The 19,966-nt window shown below is 34.7% G+C and overlaps 1 protein-coding gene across 2 annotated transcripts in view; it reads right to left on the bottom strand.

The window, feature by feature from the left end:
• LOC306850599 (protein bicaudal C homolog 1-B-like) overlaps positions 1–19,966 on the bottom strand; it is a 38,919-nt gene that overhangs the window by 6,968 nt on the left and 11,985 nt on the right. For both annotated transcript variants that reach the window (XM_079386307.1, XM_079386308.1), the window contains exons 3-10: positions 18,263–18,332; positions 7,785–7,864; positions 6,192–6,350; positions 5,062–5,115; positions 4,100–4,285; positions 2,846–3,106; positions 1,491–1,622; positions 1,214–1,415 (exon numbers count right to left, since the gene is read on the bottom strand). In XM_079386307.1, coding sequence (XP_079242433.1) covers positions 1,214–1,415; positions 1,491–1,622; positions 2,846–3,106; positions 4,100–4,285; positions 5,062–5,115; positions 6,192–6,350; positions 7,785–7,864; positions 18,263–18,332 — 1,144 coding nt within the window. The remainder of the gene's footprint in view (positions 1–1,213; positions 1,416–1,490; positions 1,623–2,845; positions 3,107–4,099; positions 4,286–5,061; positions 5,116–6,191; positions 6,351–7,784; positions 7,865–18,262; positions 18,333–19,966) is intronic.

The raw sequence follows: 19,966 nt of genomic DNA, 5'->3' as shown, positions 1-19,966 counted from the left end.
ATCATTGATTTACTTTTTGTTAATATTTAGATTTTTTTTTTTAGGCTTCTGTTTTCACATGAATTTTAATAAATGGTTAAGTAATTTGGATGTTTTTGTCATTTTTATATGCCTATATTAATTTTAATTTATTTTAGCTTATTTGCTTTTACTTTAAACCTAACACTAAACTACACAAAAATGAGAAATGTTAAATTTTCAGAAAGATTTTATTTTATTTTATTTCCAGTAACAAAAAATTATCTTTAGGTTTTATTTAATGATAATAAGCCTCATTGGACCTGATTGAAAAAACAATTTGTAACATGATTTAGCTAAATACCATTATTATCTGACTTTATTGCTTTGAAATGTTACATGCTGCTAAGCTAATAATTTGATACTCCTAAATGTATATTACTCAAATGTTGGATGAAAAATTATAATATACATATATATATACACACATATACACACACACACACACACAAACCTCTAACATTGACGATAAACCTCTCTCATGCTATTTATTACTCTAAGAATGAAGATAAGTTTTTTGTTTTCTACATTTTTGCTATGTCACACCATATATGTTACACACACACACACACACACACACAAAGGGTTGAATAACAAAAGAATAACATAATTATGCGATTTATTTTTAATCTTTTTATTTTTTCACTTCCTCATTTTCCTCATTTTGCCGTGATGTAGGCTTGATTAGGCTAAAAATAGATTTATTACAAGGAAACATAATTTAACCTTCAATACCTAAAAAGTTACCTAGGTAAAAAGCTTGCTAGGTTTGTTACCAGCAAGATTGTTAACTTTTAATCACTATTATGGCATGAATCCTTAATGTAACTGTACTGCAAATATGCACAATATGTGAATGAGAGCAACAAGGCTTGAGTCTTGAGAACAACTGAGGGGACTGTTTTAAGTCACGCTAATACTGTGTGAGTGAATGTGGAACACAGGCAAACACAAATACACACACACACAGCTGTAGCTAATTATGGATCTGCTTGGCAACGTGAGTTGTAATCTACCATCACAGACAGTAGTAATTATAGTGACTGCAGAGCTAAAGCAGGACTGTGTATGTTGTATTGATATAAACAGGCCTTTCTTAGAATACATATTCAAGGAATTACTTTTAGATCATAAATGTACCTTACACAAGCCATTAAATACAACTAAAAAATATCTAAATATACAACTACATTACCCAGAGTGCTTAGCCTCAGTCCAGCTGAAGCTAGGGTGTCCAGTCCAATGGAGCCAATCAGGGGAGGGGAGGCAGGAGCATGTCCGTTAACAGCCACATGGTTGATAGGAGGAGGCACACAGCTGGACTCAAGTCCCAACAGGATCCTGCGTACCTCATACATCCTCCCAGCATTCCTTTCCACGCTCTTCACTATCACAGACTGAGAAAGAGACATATAGTTAGTGACCGAGGCTAAATGTACCACATATACACAAAAGAGATGGATATTTATTACCTTGCTGGGCTGTTTTGGTTTGGGTTTAATACTGATGAAGACGTCCAGCTGTTCCATAAGGGTAGTGACGACCTGAGATGCCACCTCCATCTCCTCTTTAATGTCAAACAGCAACACCAATGGCAGACAGCCCTGAAATATAGACACATATCTACAATTAATCCCCAAAACACATCTTTGTATGTTGAGCCCAAAACCAGGCTAATTACACCAAGTTTCCTTATGTATGGTATGTTCCACATTCAGTATCTTATTTTTTTTAAATGTAATATTATTTATAATTATTAGATTTTAATATACTATAATTATTTATGACTATTATAATTATGTTTAATATTTTTCATTTATATTAATATTACTTATATTAAATATTAATATTAAATGATAGAAATATAAATAATTTAATATTACAAGTAATATTAATAACACAAATCTCTCTCTATATATATATATATATACAGAAAAATAAATGAATTAATATAAACATATATATTTTTTATTATTTATATTAATATTACTTATAACATTCAATTATTGATATAATTCATTTATTAATTTATTTAGCTTTTCCAATAAAGGAAACGAGGAAATCATTTTTAGTCTTCAATTGCTGTTGACTGAGCTTAACATTTGAAATCAGAATATTCCTTTAAATCATTTTTATGAATTTAAATAAAGTTGCTGTAAAATAAAAAATAAATATTACATTTCTAAAAAGCTTAAATGGAAATGAGAAATTTACCCTGGCAACTAAATAAAATGACATTCAGCTCAGATACTAAAATTACTAAAACAGAAAAATAAATTAAATACAAATCTTAAAAAAAAAAAAAAAACTTAAACTAAAATGAAAACTGAATATATTATATAATAGTATATAAATAATACTAAAATAAAATGCTGATTAGTCCTAGAAGCAATTCACAGACTAATTGATTTAGAAAATATGTCATTTTGCACATGCCTATTATGAGACCTCTAAAATTAGATTATAGTCTGCAATGGCAAGTCAAGTCACCTTTATTTATATAGCGCTACAATACAGATTGTGTCAAATCACTGGCAGCATGGCTAAATCTACATTTCCTGTTTTTAAAAAATAAGAGCAGAGGAGAAGAATAAGTTTGGCATGTGTATTGACATCCCTCTGATCGGGCACGTTGCTAAAGCCTCAAGGTCTTCAGCCAGCCCAGTTTAAGTCTCATCATCTGTCAGCACTTACAGAGACTCTCATCCAAACATCTCTCTCAATTTCATCTCTCTCAACATAACGTGTTCTGTTTCACAGATTGGCCACAAACATGGAGAGAGATAGTAAATTAAAGAGAAAAAATCCAGACAAACTGTTGCCATACCATTAGCTGCTGTCTAGCTGCACATACAGCGTCAATGCTGCCCTGTATGTAAACGGCGGAGCGGCTAGTGTGTGTGTTGTGAGTGTTGAGCTCGGGGAAGTGTATGTGGGCTCCAGTGCGCTGGGAGATGTTCTTGACGTTGACTCCGTTGCGACCCAGAAGGAAGTTGTGGTGCTGGGGTGCGATGTCCAGTTGTGTGCTGACCAGCACTGAGCTGGCCAAAGAGCCAGCGAGGTGCTCCAATAACAAAGCTGTACCGCGCTGAAACACACACAAATATGTTAGCACACACTTGATATAGATCTGCAGTTGCACAAACACACACAGGGATGCCAGCATGTGAGCTTACACATACACACTCTAATAAAACCATCACCCATCTCCTGTAACATTTTACATTATGTGGTGGAGGCTGCTGTTTTTGGTTTAATTTCTGGCAGCTCTACTCGAAAACTAAATCTCTCCATTTCATGAAATGACCTAGTTTCAGTACTTCTGCTACTCAGGAGCTCTACTCATTTCATATCTGCTAATGAATGCGACTTCAGTAGGAGTTATGATTGTTTTTGGGTCAAATACATGCACTTTGCAGATTACTTTTCATTGAAAAAACACAGATTTGACCATTTTGAAGATCATCATATTAAAATGTCTTGGAAACGTTTTTACTAATCATTTATAATTCGTTTTTTTCACTTGAAATGGTTTTCACACTACTGTTCAAAAGTTTGGTGTCAGTAAGATTTTTTTTTAAGAATGTTAAACATTCTTGCTGACTAAAAGTAACAGCAAAGACTTTTAAATTGTCATTATATATTATTAATTAGATATTATATTGTTCAAAGAATTTTTTAAAAATATGTATCCACAAAAACAACTGTTTTCAACACTGATGATAAAAATGTTTCTTAAGCAGCAAATCAACATATTAGAATGATTTCTGAAGGATCATGTGACACTGAAGACTAGAAAATAATAATAATGCTGAAAATTCAGATATAAAATAAATGATCAAATATATTAAAATAGAAGAGTTATTTAAAACTTAATTTTAAATTGTAAAATTAAATAATAAGTTTTTATTATGTAATCATCTATAGTTCACTGCTTAAATAATACAAGCATAATAATATATATTACATTCATAACAATTATTAAAATAGATTAAGTAAAATGTTAAAATAATGCTATTAAACACATTCATTTCAATAGCAGCATTCATTTAGGCTATAAGTCTATGACTTCATGCCTCACCTTAACGCCACTGGCATTGTTCTGGTTGCCACGGACGATGGTGGTGTTGCCATAGAGACGGGAGGGAGGTTTAAAGGAGATGGAGATGTTGTAAGTGTGGGAGATATGCTGAACGACAGGAGAGCTACAGTCCACATGCTGCACCAAACCACTGCATTCAAACATCAGCATCAACGGTAACAGCTCCTACAGAGAGGATGGGGAAGAATGATGCTTTTGAGGAAAAACAACACATGGGTTAAAGACAACATAGTACAAATAATGATGACATTACAACCACTAGGGTGCAGCACATAAAGCTCCTAATCTACGGTTGGCTCCTTAAAACTGGACCACAAGGGGACGCTAGCGGAAAATTAGACAGGAAAAACTGTGTATTTTAGGCTTTCTGGGTTAAGGTTATTAATTAAATAGCCAAATATATAGGTTTGTGAAAAATTTTCAGTATTTTCTAAGTGTATCTTTCGCCTTTATATTGTACAAAAGAAGGTTTAAGGTAAAATTAGAATTCAAATTTAACTGAAAGAGTTGCTCTTCGGGTTTTACATCTCTTAATATTGAGTAGAAAAAGATATGCTGTCAACTTAATTTTACATATTTACAAGTAGATATTTTACAGATAATATTTTAAATTGTGTGGGATGTAGTACAATCACAAATAAAAGACAATTATTTCATATTGGAGACATTGTTTTTATAATATAATCCTTGCTACAATGGTCATTTATATTTGAAAATATAGATTCCAAAAATTAAGTACTTGTAATTTGATTAAATTACATTTTAAAATACTTGTAATCAGACTAGTTACTTTTTTATTGATTACATATTATACACATACAATAGTAATGAATTGATTCCTCTTTTCCATCTTTTAAATGCTCCTTTCTAAAATAGCCTAGCACTTATATAAACTCAGAAAAAGAAGAATGCTTGCAAAGCACAGGTAAACAAATTCTCACCCGTATTTTAACTCTCGCTGCTTCTACGCCAGTCAGCTGCCCTGCTATTGACACCTGAGAGAAAAATATAGAAACAAAGAAATGATTGTACTTCATGATCTTTCTTTATAACATGTGCAGATGTTTATTCCTTTCTCTCATCCTGTAAGAATTTTTGTTAAGTTTAAATAAGACACAGTGTCATGTCCAGAAACCTGATTTATTACCCATCGAAACATTAAATGGGAGTATGTGTGTGGCAGTGCGCCAGTCAAAAAGCCTTAATTAAAGTCCAGCTAGTTTTATTTTTTTGTTTCCATCATTTCATCCCGACAACCACACGTTTAATCACGCCCTGCGAGAATTAATCCCCGGTTTGGAACCAGGTGATTCGGCCCAGTTCAGAGAGTGCATCTGGTTTGGCTCTTAAATCATGTTTGTCCATGCGTGCGCTTGTATACGCTACTAACATTCCAAACTGTCTGCACGCCTCGTCAGACCACTCAGCAGTCTATTTAAACCTGAGAGCCGTCCAACAGCCAATCAGATCCATCATACTCCAAACCGTTCTCATCCTCCAGCCAATACAAACTGCTTCATGTCCCTCAGCCAATAAAATGATTCAGCTAGAGTTCAACCACTGCTGGATAGTAAATGTTGCCTGGATGGAGAAAATTTGCTGTGCTTTTCGCAAAATTTCCACAAAAATTAAACATACTCCCATATAAAGGATCATTCACAGAAAATGACCAATTCTGTCATGTCTTCACCCTCATGTCTTTTAAAACCTAAATTTCTTTCATGCATAGAACATAAAAGCCATGAATTTTACGCATTAAAACACCAAAAGATGCTATAAAATGTTATGACTTTTCGTAATTATTTTGTGAGGAAAAGACCAAAATGTAAGTAATACACGCTAGAACCAATGACATCATCAGTTACGTCATCTTACAGGTTTGAAAAAACAAAAGCACCAGAAAGAATTTTCACTTTAGGGTGAACTTTTACTAAAATAAAAATGAAGGTCTAGAAAATAGATATGATAAAATGTTAAGGTGAAAATGCATATGGCTGATCTGCTGATCTTGGTTGGGTTTGTTGGATTATCGCGCATGTGTGTGTGTGTGTGTGTGTGTGTGTGTCTGTACCTGGTTGCTCTTCTCCCCCTGGCTGTGCCTGTTGGAGTCAGGAAAGTGTATGTGACAGCCCGTCTCTTCCATCACTCGTTTGATGTTATTCCCTCCTTTCCCAATAACATGCGAGTGCTCTGTGTGTGATACGTCCATCTTCAGGGTCACACGATTACTCTATAGGTGTCAATGGTCACAATTTAGAAAAACAGAGCATTCATGGAAATCTATTAGAGCTGAATTAAAACCCTTTACTCTAAGATTGCATTCAGATACACTACCACTTAAAAGTCTGGAGTCAGAAAGATTTTTATAAAAAGAAATGAATACTTAAATTCTGCAAGAATGCATTTAATTTATCAAAAGAGTAATAGGCCTATATACACTGCCAGTCAAAATTTATTGAACAGTAAGATTTTTTATGTTTTTTTTTTTAAGAATTCTCTTCTGCTCACCAAGCCTGCACTTATTTGATCCAAAATACAGCAAAATAAGTAATATTGGGAATATTTTTACTATTTAAAATAACTGCTTTCTATTTGAATATGTTTTAAAATGTAATTTATTCCTGTGAGAAAGCACATTTTTCAGCATCATTACAGTCTCCAGTGTCACACGATCCTTCAAAAATCATTCTAATATGCTGATTTGCTGTTCAAGAAACATTTTTATTATTATTATTATTAACAATATATTTTTTTCAGGAATCTTGATGAATAGAAAAATCCAAAAGATCAGCGTTTATCTGAAATAAAAAGCTTTTGTAATATTACACACTATACCATTCAAAAGCTTGGAGTCAGAATTGATTATTATTTTTGGTTTATTTGGATGGGTGGGGGGGAATTATAGAAATTAATACTTTTATTTAGCAAGGATGCTTTAAATTGATCAGTGACGATAAATACATTTTTAATGTTACAAAAGATTTATATGTCAGATAAATGCTGTTCTTCTGAATTTTCTATTCATCAAAGAAACCGGAAAAAAATTCTATTTAGCTGTTTTCAACATAATAATAAATGCTTTTGAGCAGCAAATCAGAATATTAGAATGATTTCTGAAGAACCATGTGACTGGAGTAATGATGCTAAAAATACAGCACTGACGTCACAGGAATAAATTACAAATAGAAAACGTACTGTTTTTGCTGTACTTTGAATCAAATAAATGCAGGCTTGGTGAGAAGAAAAGACTTCTTCAACAACTTTTGGCTGGTAGTGTATGTCTGTTTCAAGGACTTAATTAAGGTAGAATATCTTCCATGTAAATATGTGTAGTTTCTATTTCTACAGCCTGGCTAGTTCTGCCTATAATTAAATCTTATTGGCCAAACATTTCTCTCTACATAACTGTACATTTAACATTACATACATTCTGACTGGCTGTATCACATTTCATAGCATATTTTTTAGACATTTTGATTTAAAAAAAAATAATATTTATGCTTAAAAAAATAAAAAATATTTCTCGGTGGGGTAAATAAGCATTAAGCAGTTAGCATTAGAAAAATAAACATTCCCAAATTCTCATGCAATTCATCTTTTAAAGATCTTTAGATTTTTTTCTGAAAAATAAAATATATTGGTCAGTCATAAACTTATCAGTTACCTTTGTGTCAAGAACGGACATTATTTTCTCTTTTGCCTCTCGCACATCTTCCCTTTTTCCGCTGACTTTAATATGTGGATCTGTGAGAAGGAGAGGAAGAGAGCAGAAGAGTGCAGGACAAGAGAAGAAAGTCATACATTAATAAAGATGCTTACATTCAGTTTGATGAATTAAACTACAACTGCGGTTTCAACACCAGTGGTTTCAAGAGTTAACGCTTGTCTCTGTCAGTTTACCACACTGACAACCCTTACATACATCATGAGAAAAATAGCTGCTTTACTGCTATACTCTAAAAATAGCTTGTGTAATGTAACTTCTTGGAATTCTGTTTTTCTCTACACATATTCTCTGACTGTCTCACTCTCCCTAAAACACTCCCACAAACTTCAGGTTTGGGCCTAGAAGAGCAGGGGGGAATCAAACAGGAAGGATCACTGTCTTAGGCGCACACACACACAAAGTACATTGTTATTGGGGGAGGTATTAGAGTAACACCAGTAGGGGTCTCCTTCTCCAACCCACACCACTATCCTCTTCCTGCCATGTGGTATTCATCAACTCCAGCGTGTGTGTGTGTGTGTGTGTATGTGTGTGTGTGTGTGTGTGGGGTTGCATGTGTGGCCAGCATGTTTATGAATGGAGAATGTCTATGCATGTCTGTGAGGAATGTAATAGTTCATGGGTGCATATATGAGGATATGATATCAATGCCAATATCTGTTTTTCATTTGAAGTGCTCAACATGTAGATGAGACAGAGTTGGTATACATATAAAATACAAACACATATAGATTTTTTCTTTCATTTTTTGCTGATTTTATATATATATATATATATATATATATATATATATATATATATATATATATATATATATATATATATATATATATATATGTATACCAATATATATATAACTCATAATATGTTTTGTATGTATAAATATATTTACATAAGCACAATTCTTGAATCAGTACAGATGACTTAGTGCACACTAAATGTATTTAGATGTTTAAAGGAGCATCAGACATTTTTAGCAGCTTCATGTTGGCAGAAGGTGAAGTCAGGTGCTTGCACACACACACACACAGTCTAAAAAAAAAATCCTACTGACCCCAAACATTTGAATGTTAGTATCTTGGACATGGCTTCAATCAAGTTATTTATTTCTGTTCTCAACCAAAGTGTCTGGCCTTTCTACACTCCAGTTGAGATAGACTTTTTTGTCTGACAGACAGCCTCATTTAAAAGTGCTTTACTGACTCAGGACAGAGTGGAACAGACATCTCTCAGATTGATAACATCTGTTAAAGAGGCTGAAAAAAGAAAGAAGGAAAAAATAGACAGAAAATTAGAAAACCGTTTGAGCTGGGAGAGTAAAATATAGTTTAGAATGCGAGTCACAAACACTGAGCATTATTTACAACAAGATGAACAGGGGACTTTACAGAAGATACAGAAAGCATGAAAAAAACAACAAAGAAAAGAGTTCTTGGGCACATCATCAAAAGGAATATATGAGAGGGAAATATTAACTGATTCTGAATGAACTGTGGTAAATGACTGTTGAGAGACATGGTACTTTAAAAGGTTACTCCACCCCAAAATGAAAATTTTGTCATTAATCACTTACCCCCATGTGGTTCCAAACCCGTAAAAGCTTTGTTAGTCTTCGGAACACAATTTAAGATATTTTGGATGAAAACCGGGAGGGAGAACACTTTTTCTGTGCAAAGAAAACAAAACAACGTTTTTATTCAACAATTTGTCTCCTCTGGTTCCGCGTAGCACCATTTTGGAGAATATCCGCAAGTAGCATACGCTCTTCTGTGTCAGACGCATACCGGATACGTCTTCTACGTTTGTTTACGCTTTGATTTGAATGAAAACAGCGTATCCGGTATGCGTCTGACACAGAAGAGCATACGCTACTTGAGCCCAGCGGATATTCTCCAAAATGGCACTACGCTAAACCAGAGGAGACAAATTGTTGAATAAAATTGTTGTTTTGTTTTCTTTGCACAGAAAAAGTGTTCTCGTTGCTTCATTAAATTCAGATTGAACCACTGATGGCAGATGGACTATTCTGACAATGCTTTTCATACTCTTATGGGCCTCGACAATGTTATTTACTTGGCAGTCAATGGGACAGTCACAAGCCTCCCGGTGTTCATCCAAAATATCTTAAATTGTGTTCCGAAGACGATAAAGATTTTATGGATTTGGAACAACATGGGGGTAGTGATTAATGACAAAATTTTCATTTTGGGGTGGAGTATCCCTTTAAGGTCACAAACAAAGACAGAATGATATGTACATGTAAATTCTTTGAATTTACAACAATCACCAACAAATGATTTATATTAACTGATTTTAGCAGGTACAACATAGGGTGGGAGATATGGAAAAAATATCATATCACGATTTTTTTTAGAAATATCACAATTCACGATTTTATCACGATTCTTTGTCATGTTGGTTTTACAAGTTGTCTGAGCATTACAGCCAAACTAGAAAGACAAAGCCTTTCAAGGTAACAAAAAAAAAAAAGACATGGCAGATATTTAGGCCAAAGTGGGCGAAGATAAAAATCTTTGTCATTATTTTATCTTTCTTATTAAAAAATAAGAATAAAGATACACATTACAAATACACATAATATACAAATAAAACAAACAGTGCTTTATTTTCAGGTACAATAAGTGCACTTAGCAGGAGCATTCAATGAAATTAAATGAACAAATATAAAAATAAAACACTACATAGACTGATTCCTAAAGCAACTGTATTAAAGTTTTTCAGTCAAGAATAGTGAGTGATTTTTCTCTTTGCGTTTTGTTATATGGAGGACCAAACCTGCATAAATTAAATATGAATGAATGAATGAATAAATAAATATATTAATGAATAAATAAATAAATGTGATAATAGGAAAATAAATAAATGAATAAACGACTTAAAAAGTAAATATGATTAATTTCTAATAAAATAAATTTTCCCCCCTTAATTTATTTTCTGCTTTTATACATTTATAAACATTTTTTTAACTTTTATTTTTTCACTAATTCTTTTTTAATGTATTTTTATTATTTATACATTTATTTTGAGACTTATTTATATATAGTCAGAGTCAGACACCCAGAGGATGGTTGGTTTCTAGTCTAATAACTGGGTGTCATCACCCTAGGGTCTGACGTCGATGGTTCCAGGCTTCAGCTTCCTGTTTTTATTTCTGGAAAATATTTTAAATATTTCGGCACTAATGCGAATAACGTTCGGTGAAAATAACTTACAACTCTCCAGCTGATCTGCCACATCCCGTAGCAAATTGGACAATGAATTACTACTTTCTTTGAAAACTCACCTCTATCACTTAGCTGGGGTGACGATGCGACACGTGAGCTCTCAACCAATGATGCACTGAAGCTACACAAGGACCACCTTCCTCATTTACATGTTACACACGGAAAATAAATATATATATATAAATAAATATATAAATAAATGTATAAATAATAAAAATACATTAAAAAGAATTAGTGAAAAAATAAAAGTTACAAAAATGTTTATAAATGTATAAAAGCAGAAAATAAATTAAGGGGGGGGGGGGGTTACTTTATTACAAATTAATCATATTTATTTTATCAAGTCGTTTATTCATTTTCCTATTATCACATTTATTTATCTATTTATTCATTAATATATTTATTCATATTTAATGTATGCAGGTTTGGTCCTCCATATTGTTAACGTTAAATTAATAATTCCCCCAAAAATAAATATTCTGTCATCTGTCTGTCAATTCTGTCATAATGTTTTATTTTTATACCATCATTTACTCAAATGTTGTTTTAAACCTGAATGAGTTTCTTTCTTCTGCTGAATGCTATTTTGAAGAAGGTGGAAAACCAAACAGTTGCTGCTCCTCAGTGACTTCATAGGATTTTTCTTTCCTACTATCAAAGTCAATGTAGACCAGCAACTGTTTGGTTACCCTCATTCTTCAAAATATCTTATTTTGAGTTCAGCACAAGAAATTAATAGAGGTTTGGGAAACATGTGAGTGAGTAAATAATGACAGAAATAAAATTTTAGGGTGAACTATCCCTTTAATGGCAGTCGACAGCATGTTTAGTGTCCTGTCCCTTTAAGAGCTGCACGCATCTAATATACAGGCACGCATCTGTTTCTCTCTTAACTATTTACTTTTATTTTAGAGATAACCAACTGAGTCTGTATGTAAACCTTGTGTGTTTTGACAGTATTAGCGCAAAAGATAAGTTAGTTGAGTAATCAGGCGCTGTTAGACAGGCTTTTTAGTGCGCGTGCTTCAGGTGTATGTGCTCAGAAAAAGCGCAAGTCAGACCAGCGCGTGAATTAAACATTTAACCAGCACGGCTTGTATGCAAATAATGTACTTTTGCGATCGCGAATAAGTGCAGTGTCCTGTCAGAGTAACTCTACTGCTGTATGTCGTGTTGTACAGTATATAGAGACGGAGGCGCCAGAACTGTATTTGACAATGTGTGCTGTAGCACGATACTACCATATTTCTTCAAAAGCAGATCGTGGAGACATTTTTATCGTCCACGATCAAAAATCGTCATATCGCACACCCCTAGGTACAAGGCATGCACTCGGTATTTTTGTTTGTTTGTTGCACTAGACAATATTGCAGCTTGACTTAGCTGCATGAATGCAGCATCAGACAAAAATGAAAAATTGCAGTTACCAATATCATTTTAGAAATGCTGAAAACAAGTCAGCCATGATCAAATTAGACAAGCAATTTGGCTGGGGATCTTATCATGGTGGCATCCATGAGGTGACCAGCACCATGTGAACTAAATCAGCATAAGTCTACTGATAGGACTGTCTTCGTCTAATGATTATTATGACTAATTTCTTTAGGGGTTTTAAATAGAAAAAAATAACACCTCCAATAACACACTCTTTGAGTCTTTCAGTCACGTGGCAATGAGCCACATAGATAAAAATATGTGCAAGCATTCAGTCATAAAGATAAGCATAAAAACAGGTTCATGAAATATTAGCCTCAAAACAACATTCATATGTACATCCATCATCAATTATATGGAAAATCACAAATTAAGAGGTTGTCATATTTTGAATGAGACTTGTGAGATTTACAGCAATCTGGCCTCTGTCTTTTAAACTCATAAGAAACATTAAAGGTAGCAAAGAACACTAACTTCTTTTGAGACTCCAAATCCATCCAGTTTCATGTCACTGGTCACCCACACTAGATTCAGTTGTGTTTAGTGTTGCCAGATCCGCTCACATTAATCATTTAGGAAAAAGCCTTAAGGGCCTGATTATGTTCTATGGCTTTTGAAAGCCAACATTTTGGTATGAACTATTGCCACATAAAATTAGAGAATTTACAGACTTGCTCCACCTAATCTCCTCTACAAAATCAGATGCTAATTAACATTTCCGTTTTATATACACCACCATTTAAACATTTGGGGCTGAAAATGTTTTAATGTTTTGAAAGAAGTCTCTAATGTTTTGAAAGAAGGCTCACCAAGGTTGCATTTATTTGATCAAAAATACAGTAAAACTGTGATTATAAGAAATATTATTACAAACTGAAATGTGTGTTTTCTATTTTAATATATTTCCATTTATTTTTATGTCAAAGCTGAATTTTCAGCAGTAATTACTGCAGTCTTCAGTGTCACATGATCCTTCAGAAATCATTCTAATATGCTGATTTGATATTCAAGAAACATTTATTATTATATTAGTGCTGTCAAACTGATCGCACCCAAAATAAAAGTTTTTGTTTGTGTTCATATTGTGCATATTATGTATATATAAATACACACACATGCAGTATATATTTAGAAAATATTTACATTTATATCATATAGAAATACATTTAATATATAAACATAACATATTTTTCTTAAATACAAGTCCTTCTCAAAAAATTAGCATATTGTGATAAAGTTCATTATTTTCTGTAATGTACTGATAAACATTAGACTTTCATATATTTTAGATTCATTACAACACAACTGAAGTAGTTCAAGCCTTTTATTGTTTTAATATTGATGATTTTGGCATACAGCTCATGAAAACCCAAAATTCCCATCTCAAAAAATTTGCATATTTCATCCGACCAATAAAAGAAAAGTGTTTTTAATACAAAAAAAAGTCAACCTTCAAATAATTATGTTCAGTTATGCACTCAATACTTGGTCGGGAATCCTTTTGCAGAAATGACTGCTTCAATGCGGCGTGGCATGGAGGCAATCAGCCTGTGGCACTGCTGAGGTGTTATGGAGGCCCAGGATGCTTCGATAGCGGCCTTAAGCTCATCCAGAGTGTTGGGTCTTGCGTCTCTCAACTTTCTCTTCACAATATCCCACAGATTCTCTATGGGGTTCAGGTCAGGAGAGTTGGCAGGCCAATTGAGCACAGTAATACCATGGTCAGTAAACCATTTACCAGTGGTTTTGGCACTGTGAGCAGGTGCCAGGTCGTGCTGAAAAATGAAATCTTCATCTCCATAAAGCTTTTCAGCAGATGGAAGCATGAAGTGCTCCAAAATCTCCTGATAGCTAGCTGCATTGACCCTGCCCTTGATAGAACACAGTGGACCAACACCAGCATCACTGACTGTGGGTACTTGACAATGGACTTCAGGCATTTTGGCATTTCCCTCTCCCCAGTCTTCCTCCAGACTCTGGCACCTTGATTTCCGAATGACATGCAAAATTTGCTTTCATCCGAAAAAAGTACTTTGGACCACTGAGCAACAGTCCAGTGCTGCTTCTCTGTAGCCCAGGTCAGGCGCTTCTGCCGCTGTTTCTGGTTGAAAAGTGGCTTGACCTGGGGAATGCGGCACCTGTAGCCCATTTCCTGCACACGCCTGTACACTGTGGCTCTGGATGTTTCTACTCCAGACTCAGTCCACTGCTTCCGCAGGTCCCCCAAGGTCTGGAATCGGTCCTTCTCCACAATCTTCCTCAGGGTCCGGTCACCTCTTCTCGTTGTGCTGCGTTTTCTGCCACACTTTTTCCTTCCCACAGACTTCCCACTGAGGTGCCTTGATACAGCACTCTGGGAACAGCCTATTTGTTCAGAAATTTCTTTCTGTGTCTTACCCTCTTGCTTGAGGGTGTCAATGATGGCCTTCTGGACAGCAGTCAGGTCGGCAGTCTTACCCATGATTGCGGTTTTGAGTAATGAACCAGGCTGGGAGTTTTTAAAAGCCTCAGGAATCTTTTGCAGGTGTTTAGAGTTAATTAGTTGATTCAGATGATTAGGTTAATAGCTCGTTTAGAGAACCTTTTCATGATATGCTAATTTTTTGAGATAGGAATTTTGGGTTTTCATGAGCTGTATGCCAAAATCATCAATATTAAAACAATAAAAGGCTTGAACTACTTCAGTTGTGTTGTAATGAATCTAAAATATATGAAAGTCTAATGTTTATCAGTACATTACAGAAAATAATGAACTTTATCACAATATGCTAATTTTTTGAGAAGGACCTGTATATACATGTATGTGCAGGGCTCCAAACTGCGACTAAAATGGTCGCATTTGCGACCAAAAATATTAATTTGCGAGTGAAGTTTTTGCTGAGGTCGCCACTGGCGACTATATATAATTTGCATGAAAGGACTTTTTTCCCGATTGTTTTGCGCTCACATCTTTTGTTATGTTCACGTATTAAACTTACATAAGACGATGCGCATCAAAGTTTTACTGGAAAAGAGTTTCAAACAGTCCTCGTCTCTGCCGCACACAGTCTGCTGAACGCAGTGAGAGAGACCTGAAACTAGGGCCTGTTTACACCTGGTCACTTCATGCATTTTCTCTGATCGGATATCTATATGATTTGTTAAAACGTTTCCCCATTTACACTTGGCCACATAAATGTGTCTTCGCAAAACGATATAAATCCGTTCTTCAATTCCCGCTTCATATGCAAATATAACGGAGTTCACGTCAATGAAAGCAATGAATAATCAGTTAATTTCAATATCACAGACCGCAACAAGAGAGCGCGCGGCATCAGCACTGGAAAGATAGGCTAGTCTCGCTACTTTTAATGAAGAAGATTGTGTGTTGAGCGTCTGCAGCTTACTTTCAGGTTCATTCAGTTTGCGCGTCGCTTGCTGAAGAAATACTCCGCTTCTCATCCGCGGTGATGCTTGCGCTGTCATATCTGACTATAACATGCCATATAGCCTATAAAACGCTCTCACATGTCTATTATTTTAATATTATGGGAGGAGTAAAATTACCATATGTGGTTTCAACAACCAGATGCATTTACACGTGTCCGGTCGATCTTCTTATCGAGATCTTAGTCTATATGCTGTGTTCTGTTAATGCATGGACTTCCTGTTACACTCATAACAAAACAAAACATCTGCACAGTTTTGTTTTTGTACATTCAACTGGTTTGCACTCCATCTATTCTGCCATGTGCCTTATGCACTTTATCTATCTCTCTTGTTTTTATTTTCTACAATGTCCTCAGACTGATAAGCTCTTTTGCACTACAAATATATCTACACAGTGTTGTTTATTTAACTGGTTTTGCACTCTATCTGCCATGCGCCTTATGCCACTTTATCGATCTAAATCTTATTTTTTTCTACAATATCCTCATTTGTATAATTGTATAGTTGTATGTACATATGTTTAAACTGTATTTATCTGTATCTGAACGTGTTTAATGTTAACTGTATGCACGAAGGGTCTGAGAGTAATGCAATTTCGATTCTCTGTATGTATGTACTGTACATGTGGAAGAATTGACAATAAAGCTGACTTGAACTTGAACTTGAACTTCCTGTTATTTGAAGCGCACTTGCCATCCAGTAATCGCAAAAAGCTTTGTGCTGTCTTACTTTTTAATAAACAAAGTATCAGTTTTAAAATGCTACGAAATTCAAATGATGCGGTTTGGGTGCTCTTTAATGCGGACCACAAGCGCACACTGTCGGTAATATAAACACCAGTACCCCGCGTCCACACGGTCCGTGTATGCGTCCGGATCGCGCGAGCGGAGAGTATCGCACTTAATGCTCAGGCGCGATCTCTTTAGCACCTCAGTTAAAGCAGCAAGTGAACCCATTATATATTTCGATTTACTACTATAGTATTAAATTAACATGATCAAAAGGTAGGCAATAAGAAAACCTATAGTACAACTTACTGAAATGTTTTATGCAAAAACTCATTCAGTGTTTCAAACTGAGGAAATGTATAAAGCTTGTAAACATTGCATTGTAATACATTTACCTCAGAATAACCACTCAGTGTCCATAAACTCATCAGTCAGCTAGAAAAATAACTATAAAGAGGAGCGTTTTGCTATATTTATGCGCTGTTGCATATTAATATTTTTACTTATTCTGTTGTACATGATTCAACTCCTCCTATAAAATTGCATTTTACTAATGAAGAAAAACAGACTGAATGTGTGAAAGACGTGACAACATTTATAGGATGCACTGCACTCAGTTGCCAAGTGATGCTTATGGTCCATGATATTGGTACAGATTCTGTGTAACGAACAATTCTTTGTGACTGTATATTTCAAGTTGTAAAAGACATTTAATTCACACTTTAAGTGAACCTTAGTCCCCCGGTCGACCTGATCATCTACAAGATGGATTAAAATGCTGATAAAGCCCAGAAAAGATAAGACATAAACGCATGACAAAATGATTGAAATGTTAAAATAGGGGGGAAAAATAAAATGATAATAATAAAATAAACCACTTTTATTCTGTGGCACCTAAAAAAATAATTTGGCGCCTAAGTTTTTCTTTTATAGGAGCCAATGGCTCCTTACTCGATTTTTTTGTCTGGAGCCCTGATGTGTATATATTCGTTCTTATTATATATATATTGACAGCACTTATTATTATCAATGTTAAAAAGCAGTTGTGCTGCTGAATATTTTGGTAGTTGGTAGTTTATCTTTCATCAAAAATCTCTGATCAGTTTCAAAATGGGAAATCAATGTTGTGTACCTATCGAAAGTCTTAAAGGAATAGATCACTAAAAATTTTATTTTGCCATAATTTCATGAAAGACAGGAGGGGGAGTAAATTATTTCCTCTGTGGAACATAAAACAAAAATAATTTTTGAAAAAGTTTTTGTCCATATTAGGAAAGCCATTGGGGTTCAATATGTATTCACTGCACAAAAAAGCATTTGTCAATATATCTGTGTTCCACATATGAAAGAAAGTCATACAGGTCTTTGAACAACATGAAGCTGAGTAAATGACAGGTGAACTACCTTTTTAAAGCTGTGAGACAGACAAAGACAAACTGAGAAAGACAGCAAGATACTAGATACAAGTAAATTCTCCATCAGAGGCAGCTGCTTATGAGCAGATTGCAGGTTTGCATAGTACACTACCACAGTGACTTCTGCCATAACTACTATCTGTCTGTCTGTGTGTTGTGTATACCTTTTTTGGACTTTGCTCCAATCTTCAGTTTGGACGGCCAGGCAATCTGAGTGTTGGTTTCATCCATGACCTTAAACACAAACACCAATGCATGTTAATCAAAGTATGAATTCAAAAACACATAAGCCTGCTACACTAATATTAGCAAATCCATGTTTGGTCCATTTGGTTCTCAAAACACAAACACACAAGAACTCACATTTCACTTATGCTAAAATATTCTCACTGACAGAAATGTTCAGTCTGTTTCAGTAGAGGTCTTACAATCATCTCTCTGGCTAAACATGCCCCACTTTCTTGTTCTCACACACATATACACACAGCTGGCTCAAAAACCCGTGAAACATGGAACTGCCAGTTGGCAGAGAGTCTTTGACAGGCCTAGTATGCTAACCAGTAGCATATGTGAAGGAAAAGAGAGAGAAAACAAGAATGGTAATGTGTTTTGTGCGCATATAAAATACACAAAAGAGAAACTTATGGTAATTTGCAGTTACATGAATACACAGGTTCAATGTTTATTAAAACTCAGCTGTGATTTTGCCTGGAGCTCAATCCTCCTCTGGAAGAAGGCAGAGCGCTTCACTATTTTTAGTGGTTTTGTCTTTCATGTAAATTCATTTTTTAGAGCGAACTACAATTTTGGCAACACACTCCTTTGTCTCTATAGAAAACAGATTTCTGTACCCGTTTTGTGGTGCACGTTCTATCTTCATGTCTATAAAAACCTCTTGGCTTTCATGGTCAGCGAGGCTTTACTGTACAGCAGTTCTCATGAGAAGTTTTGGCAAGAAACCCAATTTCTTTCAGAAAAAAATATCTGAGCATGAAACTGCAGCAATTAAACAAAAAAAAAACCTTCAGTGTAGTTTTCCCACATGACCTTTAGGAGAATTTCAGCCTCTGGACTAATACTATCTAGAATTACATTTATTTTAATTAAACATAACATAGATTTGCACCTGCTTGTCTCTGACAGATTGACTGAATATAACAAGCAGTCATTTGTGTCATCTCTTCAGAGAAGCTTGGATAGGATAGGCAGCAGTGAGTAATCATGACATTTATGGACATGCAGTGTAAATACTTCAGTATTTCACTTCTTGCTTGTTTACAGCCCAGGCTACACGTGCTTGTTCATAAACTGGAAACAGTCCCGCATGCTCTACTAAATTTTACGGCCCATACTGTTCCAGGTTTCATTAGCCTTGGATCTGTGGTTCAACAGCAGGCTTCAGTTTCTATTTTGTTTTGACACCCTAAAGGACAAAAAACATGAGAACGTTTTTTTTTTAACTTAAGGGAACACGTTTATTAATCTCCCCAGATCTTCTTAAGTCTGTAAATCATACGCACAGCTGTGACGCATCCAGTGATTTAGATTTGTGAAATTATGGCTTGAAAACAGCAAAGTTCAGCAAGACTACAATAAAACAACAATCTACACACCTTTTCTAGTGAGCCTGAATCAAGTTTCCTTCCATGTCACAACAAGCAAAACATCACAAACAACTTTCCCAAAATGCACATCAGCAATTACATGGTTTTTATAAGAGTCCAAAATTCATGCTTCATTCTCAATTCTCTTTTGCATATGTGACAAAAACAAACTACATTTTATGTTTACTGAACTTTGTTTCATGTGTTTTTATGTATTGAAAACATAAGTATTTGAATTTTTTGCATGTACTGTACCATTCTGCT

The sequence above is a fragment of the Barbus barbus genome (assembly GCF_936440315.1).
Source record: "Barbus barbus genome assembly, chromosome: 30".
In the NCBI taxonomy this organism is placed as follows: Eukaryota; Metazoa; Chordata; class Actinopteri; order Cypriniformes; family Cyprinidae; genus Barbus; species Barbus barbus.
This window is presented reverse-complemented; position numbering and strand designations above follow the sequence as displayed.